The sequence below is a fragment of the Hirundo rustica genome, chromosome 7 (assembly GCF_015227805.2).
Source record: "Hirundo rustica isolate bHirRus1 chromosome 7, bHirRus1.pri.v3, whole genome shotgun sequence".
Lineage (NCBI taxonomy): Eukaryota > Metazoa > Chordata > Aves > Passeriformes > Hirundinidae > Hirundo > Hirundo rustica.
The window spans coordinates 11,113,095-11,134,341 of NC_053456.1; the positions used below are offsets into that span (position 1 = coordinate 11,113,095).

Consider the following 21,247-nt stretch of genomic DNA (forward strand, 5'->3'; position numbering starts at 1 on the left):
TCATTTTCTTGTTTTTTGGGGGTTCTTTTTGGATTTGTTGTTGTTGTTGTTATGTCGGGTTTTTTTTAATTTCACCCTTGCCCAAATCCTCTAGAAAGTCCAGCTGGAATCCTTTTTTGTTGAGTGGGGTTTTTTTGTTTGGGTTTTTTTTTTTTTTTTTTTTTTTTTTTTTTTGGGGGGGGGTGTTTGTTTTTTTTTTTTAATTTTTTTGGGGGGGAGTGGGGGTTGTTTGGTTTTGGTTGTGTTGATTTTTTTGCTGGTGTTTTTTATTTTGGTTTGGGTTTTTTTGCAATCTTTTACACCTCAGCATCCAGCACAATTTGCATCTTCTGCACCTCAGCAGCCAGCACAAACCAGCACAGGAGTGTTCATGGACTAAATGGAGTCTGCAAATTAGGAAGAGTGGACTAAGAGGAGCCCAGCTGAATTGTTTATGAGGATGTAAAATTGTTGCTGTATCCAATTCAGTAGACAATCGTGCATGTGTTTGGGTGAACATCATGGGTTGGCCAAGTTGCAAAGGACATAGCAACAGCTCATATCCAAATTGCTGTTTCCCTTTCATCATTGAGATGAATTTGCCACTTTTCCAAGGAAGGAGCTCTTTTATGTTGCCATCTCAGCCCAGACTATCCTAGGCAGCGAGCAGCAACAATTCTCAGTTCTGCATGGCATCTGTGGGAGGTGACACTCTGTCAAGCCTTCACAGCTGACACCCAGGTCTTCCATGAGAAGTGTGGAGTAGATTCCAACCCAAGAACATCTGGGCTATGTTACATACAGATGCATTACACAAAAGCACTTTCCCTCACCCAACCACTGCCAAATCCTAAAAAAAAGCCATTCCTACCTAACAGCTGCCAAACCATTTTCTGGCTTTGCTTCCAAGTCTGTAATCTAAAGAGGAGAAGGAAAAAAAAAAAAATCAAACATGTTTATTAATGCTGCCTTACAACATGTGGCAGACAACAGTGGTGTCTGTAGAGTTACACATGTGCTGCAAAGCCTGTGGAAATCAACTGGACTCTCACATAAGCTTTACATCAGGCCACAGCTGGGGAGCCCTGGTACAATGAAGCCAATGGCAAAATTTCATCTCCTCCAAGGGCTTAAGATGAGATCATATCTTTTCTCCTCATCTCTTCTGTAACAACGACTACTGAGTTTCAGCCAGTCACCCTTCTACTGAGGCATGTAACACCCTCCAAAGAAAGTATTTTTCTTGATCTTGAGATAGCAAGAGAGCATTATCCACATTAGCATCTTTCAGTGAGAAGTTACAATTAAACTTGAGTGCCTTAGTCCTAAAAAATCTGCAAATGCCTAACTTTCAGACCCTGATTCTTGTTATATTCATAGACTTCACAGAAGTCTAAAGCTGAGAGGAACTGCTGGGGTACTATACTGATCATCATGCATCACTCAAGCTTTCCCTGATTCTTGATACTCAAGAGATTAAACTGTTGTAATCTGAAGGCAGAGAGCAGGAGAAACCATGGTGCACTGAGCTTGTTTGTGCTCACAGATACCTGCAGACAGATCCCTGAAATGGCCATCTGGATGGGCACACTGGAGAGTGAGAGTCTGTCTCTCCTGGAGACCACAGCTAGAGCAGCAGCTAGATAGTTAATTAACATTCATTTGGAGAAACCTATGTGGTGTACAAAGCTGAAAAAACACAGTTAAGACACAGCCCTGCCCTGGAGGTTGTATGTCACAAATAAAAGAACACAAAGTAAAGCTCTTGGCTGGTAGAAATCCAGAGCTGTGCCATGTCCACTGAAGATGGCAGGGCAATTTCAATTTGCACTGCCCACAGATAGAACCCAGGCAAGCCAAAAGGGACTTTCATAAACTGGCTCTCTCTCAAATTTTTCTGGCCCTTTCTCCACACTTTTATTCCTGATGCAAAACCCTGAGTTTCTAGGACCAAGGATCCAGAATTTCATTATATCTATAAAATGTCTATTGTACTTCAGAGTAATATGCTACCCACAAATAATATATGCCCTAAATAATAAAAAGCCGTAGTGAATAATAAATATCAGGGCAATAAATAATAAATGGTCAACGTAATTTTTTTTTTCCCATGGGAGACACATGGGGACGAATACTCTAGTTCGTTGCAGACAGACCAGCCAAATTACTGCTCTTTTTCACTGAGGATCCCCAGAGCTCTCAAATTCATTTCCTGCCTACTCAACAGCCCACAGAGGAGAAGAAACTCATTTCAGATAGGATCCTTCCAGGAAAGCACTCCCACCTGAGTGAGTGGGCCAAACCCAGCAGTGAGGGAGGTTACTCGAGGGTGAGCCCTGCAACACAGCAGTGATGATGGCATTGCTTTCCTTGTGTTGTAATGCTGGAAGAGTATCTTCTGCCACACTGCCTTCCACATCTTCCTTATCTACAGCTGTGAATGACAGGTCAATAGCATCACCCAACAGCACAGCTGTTTCCCAGCACAGGAGAGCCTGCCTGTGCCAGGGTGGGCATTAAATTTAAGCACAGTCTAGACAGCTGGGGCAGCATAGATGTGCTGGAGCTCTGAGATTGTTATGCTCCAAGCCTGTTGCAGGCTTTTTCTTCTTAAGGACTGTATGAAAATCACAAGCATCCATTTCTTAAGGAAACAGCACACAGCTTTCAGGGTCACAAGGAAACTTAACCGTGTGTGGTACTGAGCCTGAATCCAAACCATAAAGTTTGATCATCAGCAAAAAACCTTGATGCTATGACAAAATAAAATCTTTAAGTTAATTTCAGAAAACAGTTATATGATTTCTGCTATATTATATTGAATGCTTGGTGTGGCTACCCTGCAAGTCAGAAGGCTCAGGAACTGCAAAGAGAATGGATATTTTAGAAGGACAGATTCTGATGGCATTTACACACCTACCACAGTGTACAGTAACACCATGAATTTCAAGAGAGCTTCTTCAGATACAGTTATGCATAAAAGATATCAGAATCTGCCCTACATACTCTATATGTCCCTCTGTGATTGCTGCAGAAATATACAGAAGTCCAAACACAGCCAGCTCTGCTGCAGAGCCTGAAATGAGCTTAATCATTTATTCTGTTCAGCAAAACAAATGGGCCTTCTGTGCTTTTTCACTAAACACTTGCAATAACTAATCCCAGAATCATTCCTCTGATGCTTTTATTCCATGGCCAGCCCTAGAGCCTCTTTAACATCTTTGCTTTATAGAACCATCTTTGGGGGAAAATCTCTGGCTCTGTTTCCCCAGCTCTGCTGCCTAGCAGGCACGACTCTGCTCTCCCACTGCAGCATTCAGTGGATTAAAGTGTGCCCAGAAACTCTCAGATGCCACAATGCCTCTATTAATCAACCAGCAGAAATGTACACAGATCCAGTGCCTCTAGCTAAGAAGTGAGGTTTAGAGCATCTGAGAGCAATCAGACAGACATTGCAACTGAGCAAACGAATTAATGAGCCTATTACCCCATTGTAACATCACAGCCATTGAATTAATACTGTATTTACACTTCACTCCCACACTCACTAAGTGGCTTGATAGGCTTCCTTCTGCCTCAAAAACAATTAAGCTGTATACTGATTTTTCCTTCACGGTGTTGTTAAAAGCAAGAGTCAATCCTTGATGTTGCAGCATGAAGTGAAGGCTCTGTTGCTCTCCATTCAATATTAATTTTGAGTAATCAGCTGGGTTCTGTGGAAGGAAATAAACTTGGTTACACTTTCCTCAGATAAGAAAGGATCTGTCTTTTCCTACCAAGTGCAACTGTATCCCCTCTTTAAGGGAGACTGTAATCCTGTTATCCTTTATTCCTAATTACAGGTGAATGTAAGGTGTATCCTTTGCAGGGGAAATTTTTCTCCAAATGTTCAATTTCTGTTTCATATAACAGAGATATTATGCTTCATTTGTAATGCTATTCCCTTGCACTTCTAAGGCAATGGAGCAGAACAAGTTTTGCATTTGTGGGCTTTATTAGAAAATGCCTGGGAAAAAAAGCCCATCATTTCTTCAATGACAAGCAAGTCAGACCTTTCAGTCCCAAGTATATGCTTACCTGAAAAGACTCCACAGGCTGCTGAAATAGGTCCTTGTCTTGGATTGTCACTTGAACAGGGTTCTTTGCCAAATTCAGGACTCGAATTAAACTTTCTTTTGGGACAAGTCGAGGCATATCGGTTTCCTAATTAAAGTAAAAGGCTTTAAGTGCCATCTGTATGCTTTATTAGCACTTTAATATCTCCATTTTTAGCCATAATGGTCTTCCTCTCTGTAATGACAGTTTTCCATCCCTTCCTCAACAGAAGTTGCACTCAGAGAAAACTGAACATAAATCTTTTTTAGGGAGGTTTCCTCATAGTAGCTCAATGGCCAACCCATCATTCCTCCCAAAAATTGCTCTTCACACCACTAAGTGTACAGACTCCACAGCTACTGAGGAGGTAGAACAATGTCACAGCTTTCACTACAAAGCTCCCTTGTGCCTGGATTTAACCAACTGCCACATCAGAATGGAAAAATTTGTGCTTAGCTTTCAAAAGCAGTGAGCAGAATAATTATTTCCCACTGCAGTCAGTGACTAGGAAAAGAATCAGACCAGAAGTTAAGTAGTCTTGAAAATCCCAGTACAGCTTCATGTCTGTAATCAGTGCTTTTGTATTACTGGACACCTTGGTATCTATACAGCCCACTATAGATATTATTCCTTGTTTTCTGGGAGAGGTAAGCTGATGCCTCCAGCATTGAGGTATCTCCTTCTGTCAGGAACATTTCCTAGAAAGAGTACATCAATCAATGTCAGCCTTGTACTACCTGCAGAGCTAATTTTTTTTTAACTTCTCTTTTTTTTTTCTCTCATTTTATTTTCAAGTAGCTGCCAGCAATACTGCAGAGCTATTTGTTTTTCTTCTATCTTGTCTGGTAATTTGGCTATTGCAAGCAGGGCATTTTGAACCTAACTTAGTGGGGAGACACACTGCTACAGAAGACAGAATGAGCTGATTTCCCTGTATCCATGTGCTGCTCTGGACCAACAGGCCTGCTAATATTATCCCAAAAATTCCTTTACTGTAGCTTTTCACATCTGTTACCCATAGTCAAGTGAAGGTGGACCTCCTCTTTGCTACATCTTAAAATGGCCTTTAGGGTAAAATTTTCATGCAGTCAGGAGGGAACCTCTAACTCACCTTGCCTCTGCCCAGAGGAGTCCCTCAAGCCAGAGCAAACTTTGGTGCTTGGCCAGAGATTCTGGTGGTGGCAATGAGAGCATTTCTTTGCTCACATAAAGAGATCAGAAAAAAGACCAGAACCCACACAGTCTCATTTCAGTGGGAGGCTTGTTAGGGGATTCACCTGAGGAACCAGCAGATGTTAATGCAGGGCTGTGAGCCAGCCACTCCAACAGAATGTTTTAAGTATACATAGAAGCTTTAAAAATTAATCCTATAGTAACTTTTGTGAGACAAAGGTCAGCCAAAGTCTACACAATGCTGGTCATGAGCCAGAAACAAGCAGTACAAATCTGCAGCAGCTAACATGGAATTTATAAGAGATGTGCTGCCATCCTCTCTGGGGATGCCTGGCAGTTTCTGATGCCTGTGACAGCATTCACCTGCCTCCCCAGAGAAACAATTTGGCTTGTAAAAAGAAGCCATTCCCACCCTAAAGCAGGAAAGTAATTAAATTTAAAACGTTTAAAGCAATTAAATTTTAAAAACCCCCGAAACCACCACACACACACAAAAGACCCCAAACAGAAAAGTATAGGCAAGCTACAGCAAGAAATAGGAGAGAGAACAGACTACCTTTTGGAAATTAATCACTAGCATTAACTAGATGTCTGTCAAGCACTTTGACGATGGAAATCTAGAATATAGACCAATACAGATGACCAGCACAGCAAAACTGCAAAGACTAGAAAGAAAGACATAGAGACAAAGAGAGGGAAAAGTAGGCAAGGTAAGAAAGATCATTAGCAACTGGATCAGTATGCTCAGTTGTAAAGAAAACATTGCAAATTTTGATCAAGGAGCACAATGGCTTAAAGGATTATCTACCAGACATCAATAAAAACACCCCACAGAAAGAAAGTATTTCTGAGGAACACCTTGTGTTTTACTTACATTTATTTTGACTTCTATTACAGCTGCAAGTCCAAATGCCAGCCCTGCAAGGATCATACCTGTTGCCATTTTCCTAATAGGTCTGTGGAGCAAATGAAAGAGGTGCCGTTAAGGGAAAAAAGTAATTTAAACTATAGAATACCATTCCTCAGAGCCAAAGATGTGTCAAAACCGTGTAATAAACTGTCCAACAGGTGGCACTCAGGATGACAGGCTGTTTAAACTGCTGATCTCTTAACTTAAAACTATTCTATTATTCTATATGAGGCCAGCACTGAGGCAAATTAAAACTGATATGCTGTGAAAAGAAGTTCTTTCCTTGCAAGTTTCATATTATCTTCTTCCCAGCTCTTCTGGTGGGAATAGTTCATTACATTATGTTAATCCATGATGTTGGAAGGAACAGCAGAAATGATGTATCTTCAAGTCCCTTTTGAGAAAGGCAAAAGAAAACTAACATTCTATTTAGCAGTGGGAATGAGGAACAGAAAAATGTGTAGTTTGTGTCATCAATGTTTCTGACCATCTGGGGCATCATTCTGGGTTATTTCCCATGCCAATACATTTACATTTCTAGAAAATAAAGAGCTTGCTTCTAAACTCAAGGCAAAGTTAGCACAACTTTACCAGAGTTACATGAGAAAATCTGATATAAGTCACAATAATACATGTCCAGAACAGCAGATTCAAACTGAGTATTGAGTTGTTGAGATTTGAGACAAATCTGGTTCTGGATTTAGTGATCTCCACTCCTTGTAATGGTCTCTAGTCCTGGCATTCAGTCCTGCTTGGTGCTTGAGTTTGTGCTGCTGGGTGAACTACTCTGTGAGCTGGTCATCAGGCAGGAATTTTTCTGCCAAGTCAAGGCACAGTCCAGGCCATGGACTCACGATGGTATCAGGGAGAAGAACAGCCTCAGATGTGTATCCTCCAAGAGGGGCACCATTGCAGGGCTGGACAATGTTTTTGATATGACTTCAGGTGCAAGTAATTCAGCACGGTGGGAGAGGACCAGCAGGGTGAAGGGGACAGCTTCTTAGGCACCTGCCACCGCCTTTTTATGTGGTTTTGTCCATCCAGCATTTTAGTTTGGATCAGAAACATGCTTTTTAAGCCAATCACCCACTAATTACCCTTTCCCAAGCCATGGTTTACATGCAGAAGTGGTGCTGGAGCATAGAAACTTGGCTCCTTTCAGTTGAAATTCCACTAACAAAAGCACTCCAAGAGTGCACATAATGTACTTCCACTGCTCCAGGGCATCAGTCCACAGAGGCAGAATACAGATATTCTGAAGTTAATTCACACAAAATGCATAAAGTGTGTCTCATAAACAACCTGAGGTCTGCTCCTATTACACTGCACTTCTTGCTAACATAGACTAAAGATAAAATGCTTGGCTCATATGGAAATCCCCTCATGCACTCACTGGTTCAGATCCTAACCAGAACCAGAATTTGGTCCCACAGGGACTTTCCAGAGAGAGAATTATTTAGGCATGATATGGGAAACAAGGTGGAAAACATGTTGATCAAATTCAAAGTGAGACTATTCATATCTGCTTTTGGAAAAATCTGTACAGAGCAGCATCCAACATCACTGAGTTACCCTCTGGCATTTCCATGGTCTGTGGAAGAGGGTGATGCTGCCTCTTTGGACTGAAGTATACTCAAGTACTGGGAAAGTTGAATAGAAATTTGTGTTTCTCTTCCCTAAAAGCTATTGGGCACACTTAGGGCAAAAGAAGAGCACAGATGCATCTGCATTGTCCCCAAGTACTTACGTGAAATTCAGTTTGCACATGTTTATCAGGGGGTAGAGCCCAAGGTCAAAAATTGGGATGAAGACAAGAATAAGAAGTGGATTTAAGAACTGCAATACAAAAGAATGGGAGTTCAGTGGCTAGAAAGCAACTTTCAGTAATTAAAACTATAAAGCACTGTCCTCCAGAAATAATTCCATTACAGAAGGGATATGGATAAACACTTATAACCTCCTTTTAAAATATAATCATAGTCTGTACTTAACAGCTTCTGCTATTTAGTTTTCACAGGCATGAATACATTTTGTTCATATCCTCCCCTCCAAGTCAAGCAAGCATCACTGGCCCAGTTTCCCTGGAGAGAGAACTGAAACATGATGTTTTTAAAGAGTACAAACCCCACTGACAATAGAGACAGCTGACCTTTGGTGCTGTGGTGGGACCTTACAACAAATCAGCAAAAATGGAAACATCTTGAGACTCCAGCAAAATCCCAGAGGAACAGGCACTATTCTGTGAGACTGGCAATTTCTTGCACTTCAACACAACCGAGTAATTCCCCAGGAAAAAAATTTCTCCTGAGAGGGGCACAGCTTGTCTGCCAGCCAGCAGTGGCAGAGCAAGAAAATAGAGAGTGATGAACAAGCAGAGAGAAATGTTGTTTCAGTTCCAAAGGAAGATTTCAGGGAACAGAACAGCTTTGAATTTCTCCAGAGCTGTTCACTGTAAGAATTGTAATCAACTGTGACAACACAGCACCATCTAGGAACTTCCATGTTTTCATCTACCCTGCAGAAAGGGAGGAACCAAACATGTTTCAAGAACAATATCCATCCCAGGACTGGGGCCTGCTAAAGGAGATTCATGTTGTATTCTCCACATGCCAGCACTAGTTCAAGAACTATTATGGTGGTATGTTACCCCACACCTCTGCACTGCTCCATGGGAGTCAATTTCTGCATTAGGACATCCTCAGGGTCTTCTGAACCCTAAGCCTGCAAAACAGCCTGTGAACAATAAGGCAGAGGCCACACCACAGCAACCAGCAGGAGCACTGCTATTACCTTGAAAAGAAGCAGAGAATGGCCCCTGGTCCCATGAGGAAAATATAAATGAGAGAAAAGAAGATTCATTCTAAGGCTTATTTCCTACCCTGTAATAGCTTTTACCTGCATTTGGTCAGGCTGAAGGACATATATTCCCTGGAAAAAAAAGGTATTTCAAGTGATTCATAAACACTATAACATATCAGTGCATATGGCAAATAAGTAATCGGTCCCAGAGAGGCTTTTGCAGCCAAGGTGGTTTCCTCAAATGCTTTATGTTGGCTTTAGCTGCTGATATTGTGCTCTTGACACTTACTGTCTAAGGACAGTGTTTAATAAGATCATTTTGCAGAAGGAAGCTGCACTCAATCCTTTGATGTTTGGCAGCTGTGACGCAGCTCATGACAGGTACTGAGGCCCATCTTTCAGGCTGGCTGAGCCATGAACTAGGTGAGTGGAGAAGAATGGGGGTGTTAGTGTCCAAGCTGGGAGGAGAGCTTACAGCTCCTTCCCTCCCTGCTTCTAGAATGTGAAAAGCCCCAATCCTACAAGTGAGCATTCCCAAGCCTCAGGACCCTGTGAGCTCTGTTGTTGTTTCTCCCAAGCTCCCAAGAGGATAATAGAAGACCATCCTTGAGCCAGTGTGCTGCACAAACACCTCTTTCCTCCCTGCATCTGTATCTAACAGGCTTTGGACAACTGCAGGCGCTCAGTTTGAACCAAGAGTCCTCAGGGTTATAAGAGGGATCTCACACTCACGTCAATATCCCAGCCCCACAAATGGGCAAGGTCAACAGGAATGGATGGATGGAGGGATCCCAGACTCCAAAAAGAACCATGGACCTGTCTCCAGGGAGGGACTGCTGGTTTTCTGAACTCCATGAAATGTTTTTAATTTGAAATTTAGATGAAGGGGGCAGAGGGGGGAAAGGTCAAGGGGTAAGGAAGGGTGCAGGAGGGAAGAAATTAGGAAGGAAATAATTATTTCCAAGAAAATGCTGTGGGGGCTTGTCTCCTGTCAGCCAGTCCTGTCCTGAGCTGAGTCTAAACTGGCTGCCTGTCTCTGCCCACAGCTGCCTTCTGGGAGAGTGGAAAAATACCAGGCAAATCCCCCCTCTTGCTACTTTGCACACACTATAGAAATGTGCCATTAGGAAATGAGCCTGCAAATATTTCATCTGACACTAAATCGTTCCCTGTTTGACTCCAGACTTCCCAGCTGAGCCCTTGTCCGCTGAACAGAAAGTCACAGAGTATTGCAAACAGGAACTCCAGCAAGCCTAAGGGTGGGATCACTCTGATGTTGCAGTAAATTTTCACCTCACAAGGGGACAGCAGAGGAGACTGAAACAAAAGCCAAGGAGCTATTCAAGTTGGTGTGGCAAAAAAAAAAAACCAAACCCTTGAGTCTAACTTTCCTCACCTGGGAGAGTCCAGTAGTGACACCTGGTGATACTTAGCTCTCCTGCTAATGGATCACTAAGTGCATGCAAGTGAAACACCAGAAAACAAATGTTTTAGATATACATCACATAGACTGCATGGACTTTGTTCTGTCTTTCTGAGGTGGATAAGTATTACCCAAGGTGTAGTCTTCTTCAGGCCTCATTTGAACTAATTAAGCCTAATGAGTATCACATATTGGGAGACCAATTTTTAATAGGAGTGACACAGAAGGTCTCAAATTTGTGGCTTTAAGTCAATTTTAAACTGGAAAATGGACACTTACAATCCCGTATTTTGATATGAGCATTTGCAGGCAAGATCTAGATGGCCTGTTAAAACATATATGACTGAAAAACAGCCCTGCATGGGGACATCTTCGGGCAGACAGCTGATCTACATTTATCTGCTACTGCAGCCTGCACCATTTACCATTCACACCTTTGAAGAACTTTATGGAAACTAGCTAATTAATCCCTATCACATCTTTACCCTCTACACAAGATTCCTGCTGCTTTTAAGAGGCTGGTTAATGTATCGCCAAGTGCTGCAGTGCAAAAATGTACAACTACAACAGTTCTAGTCACACCTTAAAAGGGCTGAGTGACTTGTCTGCCTTCCACAGAGGCAGCAGGCTGAAACTCCTACCTGCTCTAGGTCACAGGGCCACTGGCTGCCAGGAGGTCAGCACCCCTGACCTTGCAGGCTGCTGATGGCTCCCCAGCCCTCACTTCCAGATGAGATGAGCTGTGATGAACTGAACATGGCTGCATGAACAGAGCCTCTGGCTTCTAATCACCAAAAGTGAAACTCACCCAGATTCACCAAGCAGACGCTCTTAGTACTGCAAGACTCCGGTTAATAAGCAAGAGCAGGGATGTTACTACTAGTCTTACCAGCCCTGGTGACATTAAGTACTTACAAAATCAGCATTCATTTTTGTGGCTTGCAAAGTCCACCTGGATCCCTAAGGAGAAAACAGACAGCTGTGAAGCCTTCAAGATGTTCTCTGGGGCTAGAAAACATGGGGACAGAGAAGATGGTAATGATGGAGGCCTTATTTCCCTTCCCTGGAACACCTGTCATTAGGCAGGGCACATTCTCCCCTCTCCTGTGCCAGACACCTGGCAGGACTCTGAAGGGCTGACCAGCAGTGATGGTGGAAGGCCCTGGACACTTGGTAGGAGTGTGGCCCGCTGTGTCCCCAGGATGCTTTGGCATTACCCCAAAAGGACAGAGGTGGCCCGCAGAGCTGTACACACTGTACTGTACCTGCTGATCAAACAGGGCCCAGAACATTGGCAGTGGTATGAAGAGGAAGAGAACACGAGTCACCATTTTAACCTCCCCAATCAGCTGTTTCTAAAAGAAAACAGGCAAAAAGGTAAGGTAGGGGTGTAAAGCCAACAGGTGATTCAAACCACAAAGCATAACTCCTATTTCTTTCTTCATGGTAGTTCTTTATTTGCACCTTCTTGTGACATTGAATATGCTTGCATTTCTCCATTTCAGTGTAGCACCTAAACCGTCCATTAAGGGTCAGGAGAGTACAGACGTGGGAAGGGACAGGAAAATGCGTGTGAGGAATGGTGTGGCCAGGCCAGTCTTACTCTCTCCCCTGCCTGTCTGCCCCCTCCCACTCCAAACCTAGCAGGTAGAGCATCACTTACTGAGTATTTTTCTGATGCCCAGTCCAACCAGTGATCTCTCTTTGGAATCTCACGGGAGCGGTTTTTCAGCCGGTTTTTAATAGCAAACTAGGGAGAAAAACAGGTGAGTAACTCACTCATGCCATACCTGCCCTTGTCACATTCCCAACTCAAGGCTACCTTCCCCATCTCCAGACGTAAGTAGTGCCAGAACATGGAGGGGGGTGGGTTGCTGGATACCTCTAAAATCTCAGATTAGATGCTTTATGATGAATTGTCTGTGGGGAAGTTTCTATGACACTGGTTGATTAAAGGTATGATGAGGGAATGAATCATAGAATTATTGAATCTTAGAATGTACTGAGCTGGAAGGGGCCCACAAGGGCATTGAAGTCCAGCTCCTGGTCTGTTTATGCTGTGTGCTCCAGTCACTGAGCACACTGAGCCACACTGGCAAAAAAAGTGGCAGACCTCACTTAGAAATCCTGTCTTTAAGATCCCGCCTGTTTACCCAAGGTAAATATGGCACTAGGATTGACCTAGATAAAAAGAAAACATCTGCTGTTAGCAACAGCTTCCTGAAATAGAAACATCATTATCCACCTAATAATAAGAGAGGGTTTTTTTCACATACTGAATTCAGCTCACACACCATGAAAAACAATTTATAAGGCTCTAATGCAACTTCAGCAAGTGTCTCTTGCATTTACGTGAACATGCTGAATGTCCGTAATATGAATGTGTGCTATTACTGTCTATTGAACTGATAAAGTTCAGAAAAATTATTCAACTGAAAAAAATAGTCATATACCTGAAACTCTCTGAGTTTCTGAATTTTCCTTTCTGTTCCGTTTCCACCAGCATCTGCCACTTGTGATTCTACTGACATCAACGGAATAGTTCATGGAGTTAAGGGAAAACAACTGAAATGCTGAAAGAATAAACTAGGACCTGAATGTGTTTCTTATTCCTTACAGCTCATCAGCAAAACGTCCCGAAGCAGCATAGAGAAGAACTCCAAAAGTCACCTCCCCTTTCCCTCTGCACCATTTTGTCCTGCAACCTCAGAGTCAGGCATGAAGAAGAAAATTACACACACTTACACCGATGCATTTGCACACTTCCAGCAAGACGTTTCCTTGTGGTGGTGTTTTTCTGTACAGTCCACTTCCAGCAATGAACACAACTGAAAAAATATTATAATCCAAATGGGGATTCACATGGCTGAACCTCAATCCTGCACTGGCATCTGGGAAGGATCCTCCACCCCTGTATTCAACAGAAATGCTCTGCCCTCGGGCACACAGGATTGCACTTCTAACTAAATAAATACACAGGAGTCCTTTAATGCCTACAGATGGCAGAAAATGCAATATCCTACAAGAGGCAGTGTGACCCCTAGAAAGTCACCATTGTCTTAATAGCTGCTCTGGCATAACAGGCACCACCACATCTGATTCATGCTGGGAACCAAAACTTTGAAAATTTACTTTGTCTATGCTTTTTGTATACTAAACTTAAAGTACAATCCACATTGAATCGCTGCACCTGATGTTGGAAATCAAACCTCACCCACTGGAAACCTGTGAGGATTAATCCAGATACCACACAAGCTCTGTGCATTTGCATCTCACACACATTTTAACGGAAACTGCCCAAAGATCCCTCCATCACACAGAGATCTTAACAGAAATTATCTCCATTTATGGTTTCCACAAAGGGATATATAATTTAAGATATTGTTTTATCTTGATTTTCTCCCTCAAAGCACAAAGAATATCAGAGTGAGACTCCAAAATCCTGTCAGAGATGGAGTTATCTGATTGTGTATCATTTATCCTGCTCTATGAGAGTCTTTGAACACTGGCATTCCAAATAGATCAGTAGGGAGAAGCACCTTAAAACTGAGAATGAAAACTCTATTATAAACTAACCTGAACTTTTAAAACTAACCCAGTTGTCTGGGTCAGTCCACAGGCAGTGGAGAATAGCAGGTACTTCTGTCCTAACACAGAAGACCTGAGACACTGCAGGGAACTCACCTTTGCTCTTATCTGACTGTGAAGACCTTTAGCATCCAGGTTCTACTTGCAGAACTTGAGAGAGCTCTGAAGTCAGTTTAGGTGAGTAGCACTTTGTATTTGTGCAAAGTCACCCAGAGTGGGTAGCTGCACTAGCTAGTTTTTAGCAACTCCCTGTGAAGATGTTGGTGCTTTTAAAAACATGATCCATCAGGTTTGCTGAGTCAATGCCATTGACTCCTTTGGGAGGTGCATTAGGTTTAGCATTTGGAATTAAATGGTGTTAATCTACCCTGTCCTTCAGGAACCATAGCAGCCTAGAAAATCCCACTCTGAATCTGCCTCTAAATCTATCCTGGCTTTCCATCAACACAGGGAAAGGGCCAGTCAGGGCTGAAAGGGTATTTTCTCCAGTCCTGCACACTGCTCACACAGTCAAATAGATCACTTCCCAGAGCATTTTAGCATGTTACAAAAGAAAAGAGAGCTGCTTTGCCAGGCAGGACTTGGAATCTGGCAGCAGGACACTAGCTAAAAACACATTTCCACTGATGCCCTCACTGAAACTGCAATATTTACACGTTCATTTTCCCCTGGGCAACTACTGCTCTGCTAGGAACATTCATCACAGCATGGTGCACAGAGGAGCAGCCTGTGTGGCCCTAAGCTGATGAGAACAGGCCACAGGGGAAAATAGAATCTTCTCAGGCCTGTGACCATGCACTTTTTCGAAAATAATTCCTGCCACCTTAGCTGTGGCCTGATGACATTTCTTCAGTTTCCTGATTCTTCTCCCTGATGGAAATTTGAGCAGAGACAGCAACATTCAAATTCCTGGAGGACAAACTTTTCAAATCCCAGATGCTGCAGTGAAATCACACAACTGCTTGGTCTCTCAGCAAAGGTAACAAGCTGAATGAGAAGTCACCCCACGCTGTGTCAAAAGCTCACACATCCAGTGTAACAAGGGGACTGCTCTTCTCAGCAGTTTGCAGCTGTGAAACTAAAGCTACTGGGGTGTCCTCTGTACTGACAACCAAGGAGTAACATGCCATGGAGTAAAAACAGGGAGATTGCTGAATGTTTTGTAAAGGTTGCAGAAGAAATCTTTACAAGAACATTAATGGGGCTAAGATGCAAGCACTAAGAAGCATGGGGATTGTGGCTGTCTCCTGACACTTAGTTAATAAGGATTTTTTACTGCAACATAATAATAAGTTGTCGCTGTAATTGTGAGAATTACTTCGGCCAAGCAAAGTAAGACAGCTCAGAACAAACTAACATCTCATTTAGCTCCTTCTGCAGCACAGATTCAGCAGCAGCAGTCTGAGCCATTAAAGACGGCTCTGAGCTGCAAGAAGCCTGTGGAAAGGTTAGAAGTGGCATGTTAAGCTTCTCTTCTGTAAGATGAGGGTCTCTGAGGAGTGCTCAGATTGCAGTTCAAAGGCCATGCCTACTCATAGGCAAAGCTGCAAGCCATCAGGAGTATTATTTTGGTGCCTTCCTCTGCCTTAGAAGTGAAACATCCATTAGACCACACCTTAGCAGTATCACAATAAAAGATTGCAGTAAAACCATGGTCTGCCCACCATCAATGAGCTGCTGATATTTATTGCTGTTCTGAACTAGGGAACTGTTAGGTGACCTTGATCCCTTTCATCTCCTATCACAGTATCCATCCAGAATTAGTGAATTTGTGCATTTCCCCATCTATCCATGGACTCATAAATGCTAACTCCAGTTCAGGCATCACTGTTTCCACTCACCGAGCGCCAACACCATCAATGCTGCCGGGACGCCAAAAGCCAGTGCATAACAATCCTCTCCAAAACATTTCACATCCCCTGAAAAAGAAGTCAGAAATAAAAGCAGCTCATTACATCTAGACTTATGTTACTGGGGTTTTTTATTTGATTCTCTAAATCAGTCACTTCGCCTGGTTTTAAATCTTTGCTGGCGCTTGACACTGTGAATTGAATCTCCTTGAAACAGTTGTCCTCCCTTGATGAACACAATTTGGAAGCAGGGCTAGTGTCTGCCAGCAAAAGCAGCTGATAATGGGATATTGATGCAAATAGCAGAAGGGAGGGGGCAGACAAATAGGTATAAAGAAGTACTAGGAACTGTAATTGGGAAAGAAAAAAGTACAACATTTAAAATAACCTGAAACCATTCTGTATTTGACTAGATCTAAATAACCAGTATTGTGCTGCATCAGTCTTGAGTGAAAAACTTGAATCTGATTTCATAGCGACGTGCAGTGGACAAAGTAGAAGCCAATGCCTGCACTGTGTAAGTGGGAGCCCAGTATAAACCCTAGAAGTCCAGTTCCCTTTCTCACCACCACAATTCTCACTAGGGGCAGCATGATCCAAATGGCAGGTCTTGCAGCAACCCGTTAGGAATCCAGGTGTGTTACAGCATGGGTTGCATCAATCCGAGCTGTCACTGAAATCCTGGTGCCTCTTGGACCAAGTCAGCTCTTGCACCGTGCTCCAGCAGCAAGCAGCAAGCCAGCAGTGGGCTCTGTGTTTGAATGCCACAGGCTAGACATTACTGCATTCTTACATGGATAATGACAAAATGGCTAAAGTAAGCCAACAGAGTTAACAGGAGACCAATCCATTAAGCCCTCAGCTGCTCCTGTTTGTTGTAGCTGGACAGTCACAGCTGCACAGCTGTGTGCATGCATGGCATTTATTTACTTGTTTTCAGCAAATTAGCTAAAATCCAACAAAGCTGAGAGCATGGGGTCTCTGGGCATGCTGAACTTTTTTTTAACATGCTAAATGAGTTGGACTTCTCTACCTAAAACTATATCTTTCATATTTGTACCAAATGTCTGCAAACTGCATTTCCTACTCTTCCAAGAAAAGACTTCACACTTGGCAAAAATATTACTCTTTCCCCATCCTCTCCAGTTCAGTTCCATGTTGCAACTAGTTTACACTGGCACATGTTTTGATGCTCCAAGGGACGGGATTTTCATCTGCCCATGACTACTTTAAGCAAAAGCCCTTCCCAACTGAATGCTGACCCGGAGACCCAAAAGAATGAACAAGTAAGAGATACAGCATTTGTCTTTGTCCCTGTGCATGGCATAAACATGAGACAAGAGCCTGTTAAAGTGACACTCCAAACAAACAGAGCTTTCTGGAAGCCTGGAATGGAATGAAAAAAATGGCAACTAAATGTGAAGACTACCTTGTCCCTGTCCCATCACCTATGGCCTGCTGCTCTGCCTCTGTGCCTGTATTTAGAGTGTGCCAATCCCTTTGGCTTCGAAGCGGTGCGATACAATGAAGTAAGTGCAGCAAGGCTCCGGGACTAAAAAGGGTTTTGCAAGCAGGCTAGAATATAAAGTAGTTCTTAAATGGGGCATAGGCCTGTGCTTTGTCTTCAAGGCTAGTTGCTCAGGGCAGCAATCTTGCAAGCAGACCCACGCAGACAAGCCTGAGTGCCAGGACAGAGCCATCCAGAAGCCAGCAGCACCCCGTGGGAGGGAGAAGATAGGACTTTAAAACCAGCCCTAAGATTTTTAGCCCTGATACTGCACAGGACAGCAGAGCTCATTTCCCATCCATAGTTTACCTGAAGGCAAGTCCTTCACTAGCAGTGAGGATTAAATGACCATACAGGTCCTTCCACCTTTCATGTTTTAATTCTGCAGTTCAGGCTGGCTTTGAAATACAACCAGGAATGTAATTTCTGTGAGTTGTCTGCCTGTATTATAAATCTGTTATGCTGCTACTGCGGGATTAATAAGGTGTAAATGCAATACTCGGACCACTCCACAGATAATATAATTTCTGCCATTCTGTTGTCATGAGTCTAACTATGCACAGCAGAGTAGTTAGAGGGCAGCTAATTTATTGTTTTATTCTAAATCCACACTGACCTCTTAATACAGGAGTTACAAACGTGGAGATCAAACTTCCAGCATTAATGGATAAATAGAAGATGGAAAAAAACTTGCTTCTCTCCGAGGTCTAAAACAAGAGAAGACAGTGTCAATGTCATGGCTAATGCACAGCATTGGGCTTGCAAATTGAACACTATCAATTCTCTCATTAGAAAGGCTGGGTAAATATTGACAAAAGTGCATAAAATGTTAAGCAAACAAGCTTGTCTTCAGGTGATGGTAAATGCTCACACAAATCAGCTCATGTTACTCGAGAAGTGCTTTGGGGCTTTTTGGCATTTCAGAGGAAAAGCTGCTGCTCTGAGCATTGTGAGATTGGAAGGAGGGGAAAGCATTTACTTATTCAGAACAAGTAGCATGATTCAGATCCTTTGTCACCTAATTCAATCCAATTTGGCATGGTTTGACAAGCTCATAATTTCTTTCTACGTCTGAGCTCTTTTTTTTTTTTTTTTCCCTCCTTTCCTGTGTAGAAATAGAAAAAGAAACTTGTATATTTTAAGAAACTAGTAATCACAGTATAGATTAAAGAGAGCCAGCAAGTGAGAAGTATCCATCAAAGAGGATACCACCAAGGTGAGGCAATCAACCTCAAACTAGTAGGGTAAATCAAATCTAGGGGAGCAAATTCAAGAGCCTGGTAGAGGGATGAACTCTAAGAGAAAGAGTTCTGAATTTAACCTAAGCTGTAACATATTGTAGTTTAGAGAGTCAAAGGATTCCTGCCCATCTTTCTTCCCGCATAATTCCTAATTTGGAAGGAATCAAGAATTTGGTCCTTTGTGCTGGGGTAATGTGTGTGTGCAGTCTCTCCTTGCTTGTAGGAGGGACATGCATGCACAGTCACACGTGTGCTGTATACAGTGTTAACCTCCTCCCTGTGCCTGGGTGGGCCAGCAGAGAGGGGAAACAAAAGCAAGGCTACCTGACCCAGCCCTGTTCCTGTGTATCAGCAGCTCTGGGACACCTGAGCTGATAAAGATAGTGGAGAAAATTGCGTCAGACATGGCCAGTGACTGGCAGAGAGCTTCTTAGGGCACCTTGAGCCTCCTCTCTATGACCTGAGCATCATTTGAATGCAAAGCTTTAACTTAGCTGAGTGCTAGAAAACTCCTCGGGGATTGTCGTTCTGTCTCCTTTCCTTCTAATGTGTCCTGCTTCCGTCTGCTCCCTGAGACAACAATATTCACAAGGCTGGAAAACTGGAGAAAATGTGAAGAATTGCAGGCAGCTAAAATAGGACAGCTGCAGAGTAATGAATCCTGAGCTCCAGAAATGTAACAAAACTTCCTGTAACTGACGGTGCAGCCAACAGGAAATATTGCTACTTCGAATGGCAAGAAGCCTCTTATCACAGGGGATTACTGCTGGGAAGAGGGGGAGGTGGGTAAGTATGGAACGGCTTCTCTTTATGGCCCCTTGTAAAGTGGGTACTGAGAAGGTGAGGGTGAGAGCCCCATCATCTCCCACTGCCACCCACCAAGGAGTCTGGGGGTCTGCTTACTTGGATTAAGGGCTTTCTGCCTTGACCCAGCACAGTTAGGAAGACCCCATCAACTTGAGCTTTTGGCTTTTACACAATTTTATTTCCTAGAGTGTTCAAGGCTGACCCATACATTCCTCATAAATTATTTCTCCTGGACTAAAGGATTTGAAAGCCTTATAAAAATCATCTCAATGACATGTTCTCATGGTTAATAGAAAACAGCAGTGGGTCTTACTATCTGTTATATTCCATTCCTTGCTGGTGGATTTGATAACCCGGAACTTTGTACTGCTAAACTGGTAAAATTATATTTTCTTTTTCATTCTACCTTTGTGATTAGTTATTTGTCATCTTAGAGAAAACTAGAGAAATGAGCAGCCTCAGCAGTATTCCCCATTCCTGGATAGCCCTCCCATGACCTGTCAAGGGTGGTGCAGTAGAGCCCTCACAGTCCTGCCCTCTTCTAGCCAAATTGTCATGGCATGTCTCTAACCCTTCACACCTGAGCAAATCAGAATTTCTGAGAGCTGTGACAAACTCAAGAATGCAGCTCTTGACATGACAAAGTCTAGAGCAACAATTACCAAAAAGAATGTGGTGGTAAAAGAAGAGGATAGTGGTGCATAAAAAATTTGGTGCATCTTATTTCACACATTTTCAGATTTTAGTGATGGAAAGAAGAACAGTCAGAGAAAAGCTGAAATAACTACAAAAATAATGACCCAGCAGCTTGTGAATCACAATGATTGGAATAAAGAATTTCCTCCCTATTGTCTTAATCTTTAGAGTAGACATACATTAACAACATGATTTGGATTAGCTAATTTGAGAAAAGGTACTGTACATGATAATCCTGATCTCCTTGGCAACCAGAAAATAAAGAAACAAAGGAAAGCTCTTTAGCACCTTAAACACCATAGTGCACTGTTTGAAAGCAGCTTTGGTCCCTAATTAATATGTGCAGCAGCTTCACATTCATGTAACATATCATAAACATCATTTTGTTCCGGCATTTTTAACTTGGACTTCTAATCCCATAGACAAAGGCATTTGGAAATCTCCTGCAGATAAATCTGTTTTCCCTATTCTCCCTATTTCCCTCTTGCCAAATCAGTCCCCATCACTGTCTGTAGTAGTACCATTCTCAGAATGGCAGATCCAAGACTGTTATGCTCCTGAAGTACTTAAAAGAGGATCAGATTGATGCTGTATACTTACCTCAAAACAAAAACTTGTCTCTAGGAATAGCAGGAGCAATTTAGGTGTTTATACACAGAACTACCTCATCCCAAGTTTTCAGATGAAACAATTAAGCCTGTGCTCTTAAGGACTCAGATGAAGTTTATCCGTGTCCTGAAAATTAAGGGGGAATCAAAAGCTTCATTTCATAGGGAATTTTCGAAACTTATTTCAGCCAACCTGGAGTGGAAGAAAATAAAACATACGGCCCCTCAAACACCACTCCAGAGGAATGAAATATTCTGGCTGGCCTCCAACCTTTCATTCCTTACAAAATCAAAACTTCTCCTTCCAATTCTGATGACTTAAACTTCCTATCACATAGCATTTGTTTCTTCTGAAAGGCCAAGTCATTTCAAAATGGTAAAATAGAAAACTTTCTATTTTGAAAAGAATGTTTGAAAAAGAACGAATAGAGCGGAACACGTTCTTATCAGAATGCTTTTTACAGTTTTCTTTCTCTAAATTAGTTTTTCTTGAAGGTAGCACACAGGTGAATGTTTGAGCCTTTGTATCTGATAAATTTGTTGGAGAGATGTAGTCTGAATGCTGGAGAAT

The 21,247-nt window shown here is 42.6% G+C and overlaps 1 protein-coding gene across 8 annotated transcripts in view; it reads right to left on the bottom strand.

The window, feature by feature from the left end:
- The window catches only part of SLC15A2 (solute carrier family 15 member 2), an 83,070-nt gene that overhangs the window by 8,111 nt on the left and 53,712 nt on the right, over positions 1 to 21,247 (bottom strand). For all 8 annotated transcript variants that reach the window (XR_009208058.1, XM_040070459.1, XM_058421410.1 and 5 more), the window contains 12 exons: positions 17,941 to 18,031; positions 15,809 to 15,886; positions 13,125 to 13,207; positions 12,043 to 12,129; positions 11,645 to 11,734; positions 11,295 to 11,339; positions 9,053 to 9,085; positions 7,905 to 7,993; positions 6,122 to 6,203; positions 4,057 to 4,182; positions 3,528 to 3,692; positions 851 to 897 (listed from right to left, as the gene is read on the bottom strand). Coding sequence is in view for 7 of the 8 variants with exons in the window: in XM_040070459.1 (XP_039926393.1) it covers positions 851 to 897; positions 3,528 to 3,692; positions 4,057 to 4,182; positions 6,122 to 6,203; positions 7,905 to 7,993; positions 9,053 to 9,085; positions 11,295 to 11,339; positions 11,645 to 11,734; positions 12,043 to 12,129; positions 13,125 to 13,207; positions 15,809 to 15,886; positions 17,941 to 18,031 (1,016 nt within the window). In the remaining variant the exon portion in view is untranslated. The remainder of the gene's footprint in view (positions 1 to 850; positions 898 to 3,527; positions 3,693 to 4,056; positions 4,183 to 6,121; positions 6,204 to 7,904; positions 7,994 to 9,052; positions 9,086 to 11,294; positions 11,340 to 11,644; positions 11,735 to 12,042; positions 12,130 to 13,124; positions 13,208 to 15,808; positions 15,887 to 17,940; positions 18,032 to 21,247) is intronic.